Below are 14,521 nucleotides of genomic sequence, written 5' to 3'. Positions count from 1 at the left end.
TGGGTCCCTCGGAGAGTCCGTTCAGTGTTCGACAAGGTAGGGGCACGGTGCACCCTGCGGGGAGGCACGAGGGCCTGGCGCCCGAGGTCCCGCCCCGGAGACGGGGAGCGCCGAGGACCCCGTGCAGGGGGAGCGGGCGGCGGGGGCCGCGGGTCTGAGCCGCATGTCCTTCTCTCCGCAGCACGCCCGCCCGTGGCCGCCGCCGTGGTGTCCCACTTCAACGACTGCCCGGACTCCCACAGCCAGTTCTGCTTCCATGGAACCTGCAGGTTTCTGGTGCAGGAGGACAAGCCCGCGTGCGTGTAAGTGTCCCCTGCTGTCCTGAGGTCCCGGGGCCGGGGGCGTCGCTGCAGCCCGTGGGAGGAACGGGGACATCCCCACCACCTGCCTGAGCCCCCGGAGCGGGGGGGGGGACGGTCCGCACAGCAGGCTGAGCGACACCTGCTTCAAAGCCCGGGGTTGAAGCTCCGGATTCCAGTGGTGGGACCCCGGGGTCGCCGGGGAGTGGGGGCGGGTGGGAGCCTGGGGATCTGCGTCTGTAACAAGCACCCGGGGTCACGCTTGGGTTCGGCCGACTCTGAAAATCCCCGGGTCCAGGCGTAATTCCCTCGTTGGGGCTTCCGGAGGGCGGGGCGCCGGGTGGGGGCCCGGGGCTCGCTGTGCTCGGCGCCCGTGCCCGGGCTCTTGAGGGAAGCTTCCCTGAGCGGCCGGGGGGGGGGGGTTGCCCGGCGGGGAGGACGGGGAGGCGCCCCAGGCCTGGGCGTCGGGGGACCTGCGGTGGCTCCAGCGGGGAGACGACACTGGAGACAAGTCGGAGGCCGGGGCCTGTGTTCTCCAGGCGGAGGGTTCACGCTGGTCTGGGGAAGGGGTGTTTAAGAAGCGCCGTCTGTCCATCTGCCCATGTAGAACCCCCGGGGGGGCAGTCCTCAGCTGCGGGGCTCCGGGCCCTCCGGGGCGTCCAGGGACGGCAGCCCGGCCCCCACCCTCTCGGCACCGGCGCCCCCGCCTCACAGTTGCCACCATCGCGAGCCTCCAGGTGGCCCCTGGGGGTGGGAGGGAACAAAACCCGCCCTCCGCCCCCATGGGAAGCCACCCACCGTGCGGTCGCCGCCGTTTCCGTGGGTCACAACTGGTAGAAAGGCAGCCGTTGCCCGGTCCAGCGTCACAGAACCAGTGAGGGACGCCACAACGTCAGCGGGAGCTAGGATCTGGGCCCTGCGCTTCCGCGGACCCCGGTCCAGGCCCGCTCCCTGGGCTCGGCCACGCGTCCCCGTCAGGACCCCATGAGTCGGGCACACAGAGGTCGCGCCCAGGTTGCAGAGCAGGAGCTCCCAGCCACGGTGCCGCGGGTGTGCGTCCGCCCGCCCGATGCTGTGCTTCTGTCCCCCGGAGGCGCAGCTGCATGGACGCGGGCAGGGCCTGGAGCCTCACCGGGGGGCTGCCCCGGCCGCGTCCCAGCCCGTGAACACAAAGCACGACGACGATTACTCAGGATTACCATTTCTATTAAATTATACGCAAGGGCCCCCGGGGGCTGACGGCACCGCGTTGTCAGCAGCACAGCGTGTGCGGGACGCTCGAGCCCACAAAGGCCGCGGTGCGCCAGGAAGCCCCGGTGTGGCCGGGACCCTCGGCGGGGACCCTCGGGCCCTCCGGCAGCGCCCAGTGCACCCAGCTGCGCGGCGGAGGCTCCTCTTTGGAGAAAGACGGCGAGTCCCTGCCGAGTGGGGACCAAGTTTCAGCGAGTTCCTCCCCGGCGCCTTCCGCACCGGCCGGGGCTGCCGCAAGTGCTTCGAGAGCCGCCCGCCGGGAGCAGCACCATCCGCGGCGACAGAGCCCCGGGCCGCGGCGGTCGCCTCTGAAGGCAGGAGGCCCGGGGGGTTTTGTCCTCTTCGTTCTGGAAGCCCGGGGAGCTCACCGTCCACCACGTCTACACAGCACTGCGTGTTCACAGTCAGGACGCCTGAGCCCCCGCCGCCCCCCACCCCCGTTCACGCTGTAAATGTTACTAATCACGAGCTTTCTGGAAAAGCCGTAGCCGCGTGCAGGGCCTGGCTCCCCGCGCCCGCCTGCAGGGCCGCACGGAGTCCTCACGGCCCCCTTCTCGACTGGGAGTCCTTGTCCTTGCTGCATAGACGACCGCCTGGGCGGCCCCGCGGAAGCCGTCGGCCCAGGGCCCCCGAGCTGGTAAATGGCTGAGCTGAGGGTTCAGTCCGCTCGATTCTAGGCCCCAAACTCGTGTTCTCAGCTCCTGCCCCACGCGGCTCTCTGTTCGGCCCTAAAAAGCTCACCTGTTTAAACAAAGAGACGGCAGGTCCCCGATGGAGTCACCTGTGCTAAGCCCCCGCCGCCGTCCCCCAGGAGCGAGCTCAGCCGGTCGCCCGGGACGCCCCGGGGCAGCTCCTGTGACAGCACGTGCCTGAGGGGCCCCGTGTGCCCCGAGAGACGCCGCCCACGCAGGTGCCTCCCCCGGCTTCTACCTGCCGGGCTGACGGGAGGTCACACGTCGCTGCAGGACGCCGACGGGATCTCGACATTCGCTCAGTTCAGTCTTGCTCTTGAACGTCTCGAATCACTAGGCTCTTCTGTTTCCAAGAGAGGCATTGGCGTCTGCCCACCGCGCACACAGGGACGTCGGGGTCGCCCCCAGCCCTCCGCCCAGACCACCCGGCAAGTGCGGGATCTCCAGAAACAGCCGGGCCGTCCCTGTGGTTCGGAAAGGCCGACCACCTGTCGGGAGGCACAGCCCTGCGAGCACTGAGCGCCGCCTGACCTCAGTTTCCCCAGCAGACCTTGGCAGCCCAGGGGGCGGTAATCGGCCCACAGGTGTGTTCTACGTGGCAGCAGGGGACGATCTGCGTCATCCTTGAGGAGTTGCAGGAAGTTACCAGCATTTCAGAGGTCAAGTTTCTTTTTTTTTTTAAGATTTTATTTATTTATTCATGAGAGAAGAGAGAGAGAGAGAGAGAGAGAGAGAGAGAGAGAGAGACCAGGATACAAGCAGAGGGAGAAGCAGACTCCATGCAGGGAACCCAATGTGGGACTTGATCCCAGGTCTCCAGGATCACACCCTGGGCCGAAGGTGGCGCTAAACTGCTGAGCTCCCCAGGGATCCCCAGAGGTCAAGTTTCACTGACCCACCACCCTGTCCCCATCTCATCCCCATCCCATCCCATCTCTGTCCCCATCCCATCACATCCCTGAACCTATCCCAGCCCCCGTCCCCATCCCATCCCCATCCCATCCCCATCTCATCCCCATCCCATCCCCATCCAATCTCCATCCCCATCCCATCCCCATCCCGTCCCCATCCCATCCTCATCCCATACCTGTCCCCATCCCCATCCCACATCCGTCCCCATCCCATACCCATCCCCATCCCTATCCCAATCCCATACCCGTCCCCATCCCATCCCTGTCCCCATCCCATACCCATCCCATCCCCATCCCCATCCCATCCCTGTCCCTGTCCCATCGCCACCCCATCCCCATCCCCATCCCGTGCCGTCCCAGCTCGCCCTCCCTGGGTCTCACCCCCATGGCTCCCCACTGCCCCGTGCTGACCCGGGTGTGGGCCCTGACCCACTCTGCTCACCGTGTGAGCTTGGATGCCTGGTGGGGACAAACACGGACCCTTGTGTCTGCAGTTCCTAGAAGACTGGGATAACTAATCCCCCCCCAGAGCGGGAACTCCCAGTCTGGGCCGAGAGCAGAACCTTCTGTCCCCACTCGCGTGAACCGCCCCTTGGGTTGCTGACACTCACTCCGGCCAATAAAACCAGCCTTCCTTCGAGGCTGGCCGGCCGCGTCACGGCCTTAGAAAGGCCCGTAGTGACCCGAGATCATAATCGAAGAAGCGGGGGCTCCTTCTAAGCTACTGTCGTGCCTCAGCCTTGTTTTCTATGAGAAGACGGTCCTCAGGATTCCGGAGAACCTGGAATGACGTCTCACCCCGAAGCGTGAGCCGAAGGCAGAGCACACAGCCCGTCAGACGTCAGACGCAGCCGACGGTAGTGAGCGAAGTCTTGGGCCCCACGTTTCGGCTGAACCGCGGGCGGTGCTTGCGGCTTCCTTCGGTAGGTCCCCGCGGGGACAGCAGGAGCACACGGGAACGGATTTCCAAGGACAGCAAAGCCCCAGGAGTGCGGGGTCGGGACTTGCACGGCCTTTCCCCCAGGGCACACTCAGCCCAGGGGCTGCTGCCTGCGGGGCCTTGGAACAACGGAGAACCGTCCTCAGGTGACCTGTCCCGAGGGTTCCCGGGGCTCAGCCCGTGGCAGCCGGTCCGCGGCTTCCCTCCTGCAGCGTGCTCTGCGGTGCCCGAACCCCGACTTCACATTCCCGCAGCAAACACGGGTTTGCTGTCCAGGGGCCAGGCCAGGCACGTTGTCGGGGGCTCCGCACAGAGGCCAGCGTCACGTGGGGACGTGCCCTCCGCCCCGGCCGGCTGCAACGCGACCAAGGAGGGGAGCGGGAGGTGGAGGTGCGGGCAGGCGGGGCCCGGGCCACGTGGCGCAGGTCTACGTCCTGGCGGGCGGCGGCCGGTGCAGGGGCCACGCAGTCGACGTTGGGGCGCCGGGCGGTGCACCGTTGGCAGGGCCTGCAACTCTTGATCTCGGGGTCTTGAGTTCAAGCCCCACGTTGGGCGCGGAGCTAAGGTAAAAAACAGGGAGAAGTCACGAGGTTGTGCCATCCGTAGGCCTGGAGAAGGGGCGCGTCCTCACTCCCGCGCTGCCCCCAGCAGGAGCGCACCCCAGGGCCCCGCAGGCACCAGGCGACGACGAACGGGCCTCGAGCCGTCTGGCTCCACGGTCTGTTCCGTGAGGCGTCCCGTTGCGGGGCCCTGTCCCCAGCACATCGTCTGCAGCACAAACAGGCGCGTACAGTCGGGTGACGGCCTGTCGGGGTCCGTGATGCCAGAGCTGGATACGGCCTGAGCCGGAAGGGTTTGGGACACACATCGTTGTGCGACATTTGAAACGACCTCCCGGTCCTCTAACGACGTGGTGACGAGATGGAAATGACATGGCGAGACAAGACTGCAAAAAAAAAAAAAAAAAAAAAGGAAACGACAATATTAAAAACTACATAGAAATAGCTCAAAAAGGAACATGTCAGTTTGCCACTAGGGGACGTGGGGTCAACGAGTGTGGGCTTTTTTTTTTTTTCCTGCTTTATTGTAATATATGCCCTTCCCAGTTTGCGTAGAAACGTTCCTTTTCCAGCTGGAGAAAATTTATAAGAAAAAAAAGAAAACGTTTGGGAGCATAGGCCTCTACGCATCATCATATTCCTTGGAAATTGGAAAAGAGCCCTGTGACCGGGGGAAGGGAGCACGTCCGTGGACGGCAAGGCTCGCACGCAGGCCCGCGGCCGGGGAGACAGAAAAGGCGCCTCGAGGATCATTTCTCTCTTCTCGTTCACGCGGGGAGGCCTCCAGCCACAGTTCGCTCCTAGGAGAAGCACCGAAGCCGTCTTGACGGGGGAACAAAAATGGAAAGGCCTCGGGGCCCCCTGGCCGGGGCCACTGCCTTCCTCTGCGGCCCCCTTGGTGCCCGCGGCCCGGCCGGCCTCCCGCGGGTTCTGACGCCGCGGCCCGGACCTGGGGGTGGTGTCGGGCTCCCGAGGCGACGGCAGCGGGCAGCCAACCTGGATGTCGCTAGGAGGCCCTCATGGTGGGTGGCTCCCGGCTCCGCCTCCGCCTCCTCACTGTTACCTCTGGCCTTTCCTCCAAGCCACCGTTCTCAGGCCTGGGCGGAGGGACCCGAGGACCGCGGCCGGCAGCTCTCGCGCCCCTGACGCAGTTGGCCGCTCGGGGCGAGGACCTGCTCTTCCCCGAGCGCGCCCAGGCCGGGACCCGCAGGGCCGTGGTCGGGCGCAGCCGCGTCCCCCTGGGCCTCTCGGGCAGTGCTCGCCACGCGCACGCTCGGCTCCCTGAGCCCCTGAGGCTGAGACGTGCGTGATCACGGAGACGTGCCGGTGGACACGACGGCTTCCAACGAGCCGGAGCCCCTCCAGGGGCAGCTTGGGGCCGGGCGGGCTGGCAAGGGCCCGGCACACAAACCAGGGGGCTCCCCTGGGAGGAAGACGGGGGGGGGGGGGGGGGGGGGGGTAGCCGGCAGCAGGTGAGCCAGCCGGGGTGTGTCTCCTGCGCATGGGGGTGGATGGCGCAGCGGGGGAGCCGGGGGGACTGGCGGCGCCACAGCGAGGGGACCGAGCAGTCCGCCGTTCCCTCTGCACTGAGGCTCGGAGCTTGGCGCGAAAGCACTGCCCCAGGTTGCCCTCCGCGCCATGAAGACCGTGGCAGGACCCCAGAAAGGTCGCCTCCCTGGGGGATCATTAGGTCTTAACCCTGGCAGCCCCCCACCCCCTCGTCCCTAAGCAGCCCCGGCCTCACCTGCATGCGTGACTGTTGGGAGTAAGAGACGCGGCTTCCCGGAGGAGCGGGGCGCGGGGCAGGAAGGCCGCCTTGTGCGCATCGGCCCGAGGCCACCGTCGTTTAACCGGGATCCTCGGAGCCCCGCGCCGATGGTCCGCGCGGCAGGTGTGCAGAGGCCCCAGTGGGAGGTGTCAGGGGTCGTGTCTCCAGAGCCTGCAGGCCAGAGGAGGGGCGCCCGGACCCGCTGCACAGCCTGGGGAGCTGCGTGGACCCCCTGGGGACGTGCCATGGCCTGGCGCAGGCTCCCGTGAGGGCCCTGAGCCCCCTGAGACCCCAGAAGTGCAGGCTCCCCGGCAGCCTCCTGTGCTGGCCTAGGGGCAGGGGCCAGGCCGCGGAGGACGGCGGCCCGAGGGCCGGGATCCTGGGGCGCCTGGGGCAGGCAGGGGCCCCTCGAGGTGCGGCCTGACGGCGGCGGGGACAGGGCGGCGGAGAGCGGTCGTCCCGGTGGCCGTGCGTCCGTCTGTGGGTCCATCCGTGTGTCTGTGTGCCTGTGCTGAGCACCGCTTGACGCGGGCGGGTGGCAGGTGGGCTGGGCGCAGGTGACGGGGACACCACGGGGAGGGGGCAGGTGTGGGGGGGCAGGCACCCAACAGGGTCAGGCCTTGGCGAGAGCTTGGCCGGTGGGGCCCCGTGGCTCAGAGGATGAGAGGTTTGGGCTTCAGGGCTGACCCCACGGGGCTGTGGGCCTGGGTGGGGCTGGGGGGCTGGGGGGGGTGCTGCGGGGCTGTGGGGCTCAGGGGCTACGGGGTGGGTCCTGCTGAGGCCTGTGCCTCCGCGCCCCCACCCCCCACCCCCACCCCCACCCGCGCAGGCGCTCTCTCGCCCTCCTGGCCTCCTCCTGAAATAAGTCACTTTCAAAAGCGGGGAGGGGTTAATCCACGGTCCCCTGGTTCCACCGTTGCAGTGTTGGGGGGCGCAGCCTGGAATGCGCAGGAAGCCAGGCGGGGCGGGAGCCTGTCCCCAGAGTCACCTGTCCCCGAGCCACCTGTCCCCAGAGCCATGTGTCCCTGAGCCATTGTCCCCCAGCCACCTGTCCCCAGCCACCTGTCCCCAGTCACCTGTCCCCCAGCCACCTGTCCCCAGTCACCTGTCCCCCAGCCACCTGTCCCCAGTCACCTGTCCCCAGTCACCTGTCCCCCCAGCCACCTGTCCTCCAGCCACCTGTGTCCCCAGCCACCTGTCCCCAGTCACCTGTCCCCCCAGCCATCTGTCCCCCAGCCACCTGTCCCGAGCCACCTGTCCCCAGTCACCTGTCCCCCAGCCACCTGTCCCCAGCCACCTGTCCCCCAGCCACCTGTCCCCAGTCACCTGTCCCCAGTCACCTGTCCCCCCAGCCACCTGTCCTCCAGCCACCTGTGTCCCCAGCCACCTGTCCCCAGTCACCTGTCCCCCCAGCCACCTGTCCCCCAGCCACCTGTGTCCCCAGCCACCTGTCCGTGAGCCACCTGTCCCCCGAGCTGGACGGGTGCCTCGACCACCGTGCGTGGATGGGGGGAGCATGTGTGCCAGGCCAGGACCCCTAAAAGAAGGACGAGGGCCCAACCGCAACCCGCAGACCCCGGCCAGGAGTCCCAGAGCAGCATCCGCCGTCCCCGGAGGCCTCGGGCAGCGCGTCCCGTGCGCCTTGGTGATGGCGCACTCTGCTGCTCTGGCCCGAGCGTCGCCACATCAACGCGAAGAGAAGCCTGTGCCGCAGAGACGACACCGTGTTGGGGCCCTCCCGCCCCCGGGCTTAGGGGACCGCAAAGCCCTGCACGATGCAGCCGGACCCCGCAGCCCCTTCGTCTCCCTCATCCTTCGAGGTGAAGGTCACAGACCAGCGTCCAGAGGGGCCTCCCGGGAAGAAAAGGGAGAAGGTGGCTGCCGTGGCCACGTTGGGGGAAACAGAGGTCGGCCTCCATGTGCGACGTGGGGCGCAAGTCCCTGCGGGAAGGAGGCCCCCCGAGGCCGCGGTGACCCCACATTCTGTACAGTAGCCAAGTCAGCAGGACGGAGGGACCCGTGCGGGGGCCGCGAGCAAGTATCTTCTGTTGAAAAGAATCGGGGCTGGGGGGGACCACCTGCATCGGGAAACGACCATCCCCTCCTCGGCCGACCCAGTCCCAGGGGCTCACCCCGTGGCGGCCCCAGGGATGGGGGTCCGGGAGGCAGCGGGAGCGAGAGCTGCACGCAGGGAGCAGCCTGGGCCTCCACGCACACGCACACGGGAGAGCGAAGGAGCCTGTGATACCCGTGATCGTGATGCCGTGCCCTCTACGGGGCCGTGCTCTCTATGGGGGGGGGTCATGCCCTCTATGGGGGCCGTGCTCTCTACGGGGCCGTGCCCTCTCCGGGGGCCGCTTGCCCGCAGCTCCAGCTCCGTCCTGCCCCCACGGATCCTCCAGGGGGAGCAGGCCGGCGTCGCTGGAACGGGCTGGCTTCTCAGGCCCTGCCTTCGCAGAGGTGGCCCAGCCCCGCTGCAGCACGAGCCCCGCGTGCCCCCCGCCTCCGTGCATGCTCAGGGCTAACGGAATTCGATGAAGACGGTGGCACAGCAAAGCGCAGCCCGTGCGTGTCTCCTGCTGGGTTAGCGTGTTTTCCACTCGTCGTCAAACTCCGAATACGTGCACTTAGTTCAGAAACAGCCCGGATTCCTGTGGGCTGCCAGAGGGGCCTGGGGACCTAACTCACCGGCCTCCCTGTCGCCGCGTCTGACTCGGTGACGACGGAGCGCCTTTTCCTTTCTTCCCCAGCTGCCACTCCGGGTACGTCGGGGCGCGCTGTGAGCACGCCGACCTCCTGGCCGTGGTGGCCGCCAGCCAGAAGAAGCAGGCCATCACCGCCCTGGTGGTGGTCTCCATCGTGGCCCTGGCCGTCCTCATCATCGCGTGTGTGCTGATACAGTAAGTAGGTGCTGCCCCCGACGGCGGGCCCCGCGGGCATCTGTGGGCGCCCAGCTCACGGCCACCTGCCCGAGTGGAGGAAGGGCCCATCCCGGGAGGGTCCCCACTGCGGTCACCGGACGCCGGTGCACAGCAGGTGCATGCAGTGTCCCCGGGGCTGGGCTTGCAGGCCTCGCGGTGACGTGCCGGGGGACTGGGAGGGCTCCAGACTCCTCCGCACCGGGGCTCTCTGCGGGTCCCACGGCTGCGGCGAAGGTCGGGGTTGCCGCGTGGACAGGTCCCCGATGGCCCTTCCCTCTGCACTCGCCTCCCCTGCCACCCCTCACCCTGCATCCCCGGGGGCCCTCCTGCGCCTCCACCAAGGGAGGCCCCTGCCCTGCGTCCTGGCCCGGCTCTCCTGCAGAGGGGGACGCCCCCGTGCTGTGGTGGCAGCGTGGGCCGCGGGCCTCCCCGGAAGTGCCCACACACGCCCGTCACGGAGCAGGCCCTGTGCGTCATCGGCTCGGGTGCCGCACCTCTGTAGCACCGGGGCCGGGGAGGGGCTGCGTGGTGATGAAGGGGAGACGGAGGCCCCGAGGGGCCGGGACAGACGGTCGTGAGGCCCTGGCCTGCATTGGTTAGTGGCCGTTGGGGCGACACGCACGCCTCTGGGGCCACAGTGAGCGAGTGCTGTCGACGGAGCCTCGGGGGCAGGGGTGAGGCTGCCCTCCCCGCCCCTTGCCCTTCGCCGTGTGTCCCGCCCGTGTGCTGGGAAGGGCAGCAGTCGGGCCTGCGCCCCACGAGGGTGCCCCCCAGGGCCGCCCACCTGCGCCCGCCGTCGCTCCCAGGCGCCTGCCTGGCCAGGGGTCCCAGAGCCTCGGGGACAAGCTGGGGGCCCCGGGAGCTTGTCCCGGGGGAATCTAGAAGGGGGTTTTCCCAGGGTCTCTGCAGACGGGAACGAGGCGGGAAGGCAGGGCGGCCTCTCTCCCAGGGAGGCAGCGGGTCCTCGTCCCTCTGCCCCTCCCCGGCCCACCCTTGCTCGAGGCTGGGAGCCCCCACCCCACCGGCTGCCGGGGCTGCAGCCTGCGGCCTCCTGACTCGCGGTTGGTCGCGACCAGCTTGTGTGGAGGCCTCGCCTCACCGCCTGGGTGACCCTTGCTAGGACGTGGCTGGACCCAGCCCCCCGCCAGCTGCCCACGGAAGGGAACCCTGGACCCCCCGGGCCTCGGCCTCGCGACTCAGGAGGGCGCCGTGCCACACAGACGGTGCTGGCCGCCAGGACGGAGGGTCACAGGCTCTCGCTCCGCTGCCTCGAGATGCGGGGCCCCGGGCTGGGGACCATGAGACGCCAGCGGGCCCCGGGAGGGCGGCCCAGCGACGGGCCCGCTTCCTCGCTGGCTCCTGGGCCCCCGCCCAGCAGGAAGCCCTGCCCGTTCCCGTGAGGTGGGCGGAGACTGTCCCCCCCCCCCCCCCCCGTGCCCGCGGGGACAGCTCCAGGGGTCTCCACGTCAGCTGCGTCCCACGCGGCGCTTGCTTCTCTGCCCGCCAGCCCACGTGCTGCTCCGCCGCGGCCCGAACGGCCTGCACCCAACTGAAAGGCTGCGCGCCGAGCTGCACGCCCGCCCGGGGCCCCCGCGGGAAGGCCGGGCACGCGCCACGGCGCCCCCGTGCCCGAGCCCCGCACAGCCGCGTCCTCTGCCCTCTGCCCACAGCTGCTGCCAGGTCCGGAAGCACTGTGAGTGGTGCCAGGCCCTCCTGTGCCGGCACGAGAAGCCCAGCGCCCTGCTGAAGGGAAGGGCCGCCTGCTGCCACTCGGAGACAGGTAAGGGGCGTAAGGGGCCGCGCCAGGGGCACAGCGGGTGGAGGAGCCCCCTTCCCCCTTCCCTCACCTCCCCGGGGCAGGGGCCAGGCAGGGGCGGCTTGTTCAATCTCCAGGAGCCTCTTGAGGATGCTAACGCGTTAACCCTTATCATGGCCTTGGGAGGGTTTGTGAATGACGTGGGTAAACTGAGTCAGCCAAAGGTGTGCTTGGGTCTGACCGTGAGCCACAGGGGCCTCTGCGGGCCCCACTCCCCGTCTCCCCCACGGCCTCGGAGGACCATCCATAGAGCTGGTGAAGCTTCCGTGTTGTCGGGCACCAGGAGGAACGTTGCTTGAGCCTTTTAAGAGGACTTGCAGATGCTGCGCCATCTGTGTGCACCTCGGGGCGGACATAACGGGAGGAAGTGTCCGGGCCCCGGGGAGTCAGCGGTGGGGCACCTGCCTTCAGCTCAGGGCGTGACCCCGGGGTCTGGGGCTCCCTGCAGGGATCCTGCTTCTCCCTCCACCTGGGTCTCTGCCTCTCTCTGTCTCAGGAATTAATGGATAAAATCCCCCCAAAAAAAATGGGTGGAGGAAGCTTCTCACCAATGTTCCTCTCTGCCCACATCTGGGAGGACGTGAGCCCTGAGCCTTGGAAGGGTCTGGCCTCCCAGAGACGCCCTGGCCGAAGCTCCCCGGGACGCTGTCCTCCCCACTCGGGAGGGACGGGGAGGGAGCAGGGCAGGGAGACGTCGGGGAGCTGGCCTCCAGAGCCCCCCCCCTTGGGAGACACTAGGGGGCCCGAGGGGAAGCCGCCCTCCCCCACGGGCTGGCCACGTCCTCCAGGGCACCGGGCCCCCAGCGCAGCCGTGCCCCCGCCCCCCGCCCCCGCCAGCCCGGCCCGTGGCTCCAGGGGCACAGTGTCAGGAGCCGCGGCCCCGGTGGTGGAGGCCGGGGACCTAGGCGAGGCCCGAGAGCCTGTGGACGGCCCAGGAGTCACCGTGTGTCCTTCCTTGCAGCCGTCTGAGGAGCCGGGGCGTCTGGCCGGGTCGCCGTGGCAGCCGAGGGGAGCGGCTTCTCCGGGACCAGCCGACAGACCTCGCCACCCTGCCAGCCCCCCCCCCCCGCCCCCGCGCAGCCTGTCTTCCACGGCCCCCCCGCGACTGTCGGGAGCTCTGAGCTTGGGGTCGTCGGGTGCGACCCAGACGAGACATCGGGGGCCACGGCGATAGGACGGGTCCCAGCACAACCGCACGGGTGACCCGGCTGCGCCGTGTGCCTGGGCCGCGGGTGTCCTGCAGGTCACGGAGGCCTCCCTTCCGCGGCCCCGTCCCTCGGCGGCGTGTTCCCGCCAGCCCCGGAGGGTGCCAGCCGGCCCCGAGGGCTTCCCCACACCCGCCTCCGGGAGGAGAAGGCGGGAAGGGGGCTGCTTGTCCCGTGTCCGGACAGGCCACCGCAGCCCGGAGACGACCCCTGGACCGTGGGGTCGGCGCGGGTCTCCCAAGGCGGCGTAAAGAGCCCCAGCCCTTCCAGACGCCCGCGTGCGCGCCGCGGTGGTGCCCGTGGAGTTGCGCGGCCGCTCGGGGCAGCTGAGGCTCCGGGACGGGCCCGGGCGCACAGCGGGTCAGTGCCCCCAGGCAGCCCCGCCGCCGGCCCCACGGCTCACTGGGTCCCCGCAGCCCAGCCAGGAGGCGCCGGGAGAGCCCGGGGACGCGGCCGCACCCGTGAAGGGGGCCGTCCTCCCCCGCGTCGTTGCCCCGTCGACCTGTCGCTTTATTTTTAAAAGGAAAAATTTAACTTTTCTATTTATTTTCCAGCATTAGGAGCAGCATCCCCGCGGTTTGTTTGGGTTTTTTTGTTTTTTGTTTTGGTTTTGGTTTTGCCCTTTCCATTCAGGATGCTGGTTTTAGTAACAAAAACTAACAAGTCACCTCCCCACGGGGCGGGTCTCACCCCCCCCCCCAGAAGGTGAAACTGTCCTGGGAGCGTCTTGATCCGCGGGCCTGCCTGGGGAGCCCACCGGTTCCCTCCAGCCGAGCAGCGGGATTTTCACTGAAATCGGTCATTTTCACTGAAACCGGCAAACAGCGGCGGTGAGGCAACGTGGGAGGCCCCTGTGCGGCGGACTCGACTCCCTAGTGTCTGGCGCAGAAGATCTCCGTGTATGGGCGCGCCTGGCTCCCCACGTCCCAAAAGGGACCTTTAAAATGTCAGGTTGGCTTAAATCTTCCATCGGGCGACCGTCCTCCGCGGACTCTCGTCCCCGGTCTGTCCGTTCCGCTGGACCGTCCCCAGGTCCTCCAGCCGAGGCGGGAGCGCCGGAGCCGCCCTAGGGCAGCAAGCGGCCGCCGGCGACCTTGGCGGGGACGGGCGGGGGCTGCGGCCGCTGTGTGGACCCCCCACGGGCCCCCCACGGCCCCCCCACGGACCCCGGCCCTGTCCTCGGCCAATCGAGTCCGACGGGAGAGCCCCGGACCCGACTCTCCTCAGTCTTTCCCAGAGCAGTTGAGGCCGCGGGGCTCTGCTGACCGCTTGGCGGACCCCGGCTCAGGCTTGGGGCGTCCGGCCCTCGCGGAGACTGGGGAGGGCAGGACGGGAGCCTCTGGCTTCCCCGTGGGCCGTCGCCTTGGGCCAGGCCGTGGGCGGGGGGGGGGGGGGGGGGGAGCCGCCGTGGCTCCCGGGGCGGTGCCCTGAGACCGGCAGGTGCAGGACCGTCCGCGGCAGACGCCGGGTGAGGGCGGGCGGGGCTGAGCGCCCCAGAAGCCCTGTGCGCCCCGGAAAGTGCAGGAGTCCGTGCCCTGCGGGGCGCCGGTGCTCCGGGAGCAGCTGGATGGGTGCCCCCTTCCGGGGGGCATCTCGGGACCGTGCCGATGGCTCCTGCGTCTGCACCGCCCCGAAGCCCGGGGTTCTGATCAGGGCTCCCTTCCGGGGCGACCCGGCCACGGGGCGGGAGCGGGGCTGCTCCCCGCATCTGTCTCGGGAAGAGGAAAGGGGAGAGGGTCCTTGGGACTCTCCCGTGGGGCCTGGCCTGGCCCCGCAGGACACGTGGGCCTCCGGGTGAAGGGCACACGGCCCCCAGCCCTGGTCCCCGCAGGAGGAGGGATCAAGAGGCGCCGGGAGCCGGGCAGGTGCAGCCCCTGGGGACCGGTGCCCTCCGGGGCCGGGGGGGGGGGGCGCTGGCATCTCCCGGGGCTCCCAGCCGGGTTGTCTTGGAACCTGGGCCACCAGCCGCCCCCCCCGCCGGGCAGTTCTGGCAGAAACGGACCAACAAGCTCCCCACGCAGCTCGCCCCTCCCCCCGCCGCCCTGTGGCTCGGGCCGGGCCCTGAGCCCCGCACCCGCTCAGTGGGGGACACGCAGGCCGCGGCGGGCGCCCCGGGCACGGGGGGACACAGACCTTTGGCCTTAATGCGGGGCCCAAG

General features: G+C 69.1%; 1 protein-coding gene across 1 annotated transcript in view; it reads left to right on the top strand.

Moving 5' to 3' along the window:
• The window catches only part of TGFA (transforming growth factor alpha), a 77,429-nt gene extending 63,680 nt beyond the window's left edge, over nt 1-13,749 (top strand). The window contains exons 3-6 of the mRNA XM_038551548.1: nt 182-302; nt 9,172-9,321; nt 11,013-11,122; nt 12,120-13,749. Coding sequence (XP_038407476.1) covers nt 182-302; nt 9,172-9,321; nt 11,013-11,122; nt 12,120-12,127 — 389 coding nt within the window. The 3' untranslated portion in view covers nt 12,128-13,749. The remainder of the gene's footprint in view (nt 1-181; nt 303-9,171; nt 9,322-11,012; nt 11,123-12,119) is intronic.
• Nucleotides 13,750-14,521: the final 772 nt, after the last annotated feature.

The sequence above is a fragment of the Canis lupus genome, chromosome 10, assembly GCF_011100685.1.
Source record: "Canis lupus familiaris isolate Mischka breed German Shepherd chromosome 10, alternate assembly UU_Cfam_GSD_1.0, whole genome shotgun sequence".
Taxonomy (NCBI): Eukaryota; Metazoa; Chordata; class Mammalia; order Carnivora; family Canidae; genus Canis; species Canis lupus.
Note: the sequence above shows the minus strand (reverse complement) of the source record. Positions and strands in the feature narration are given on the sequence as shown.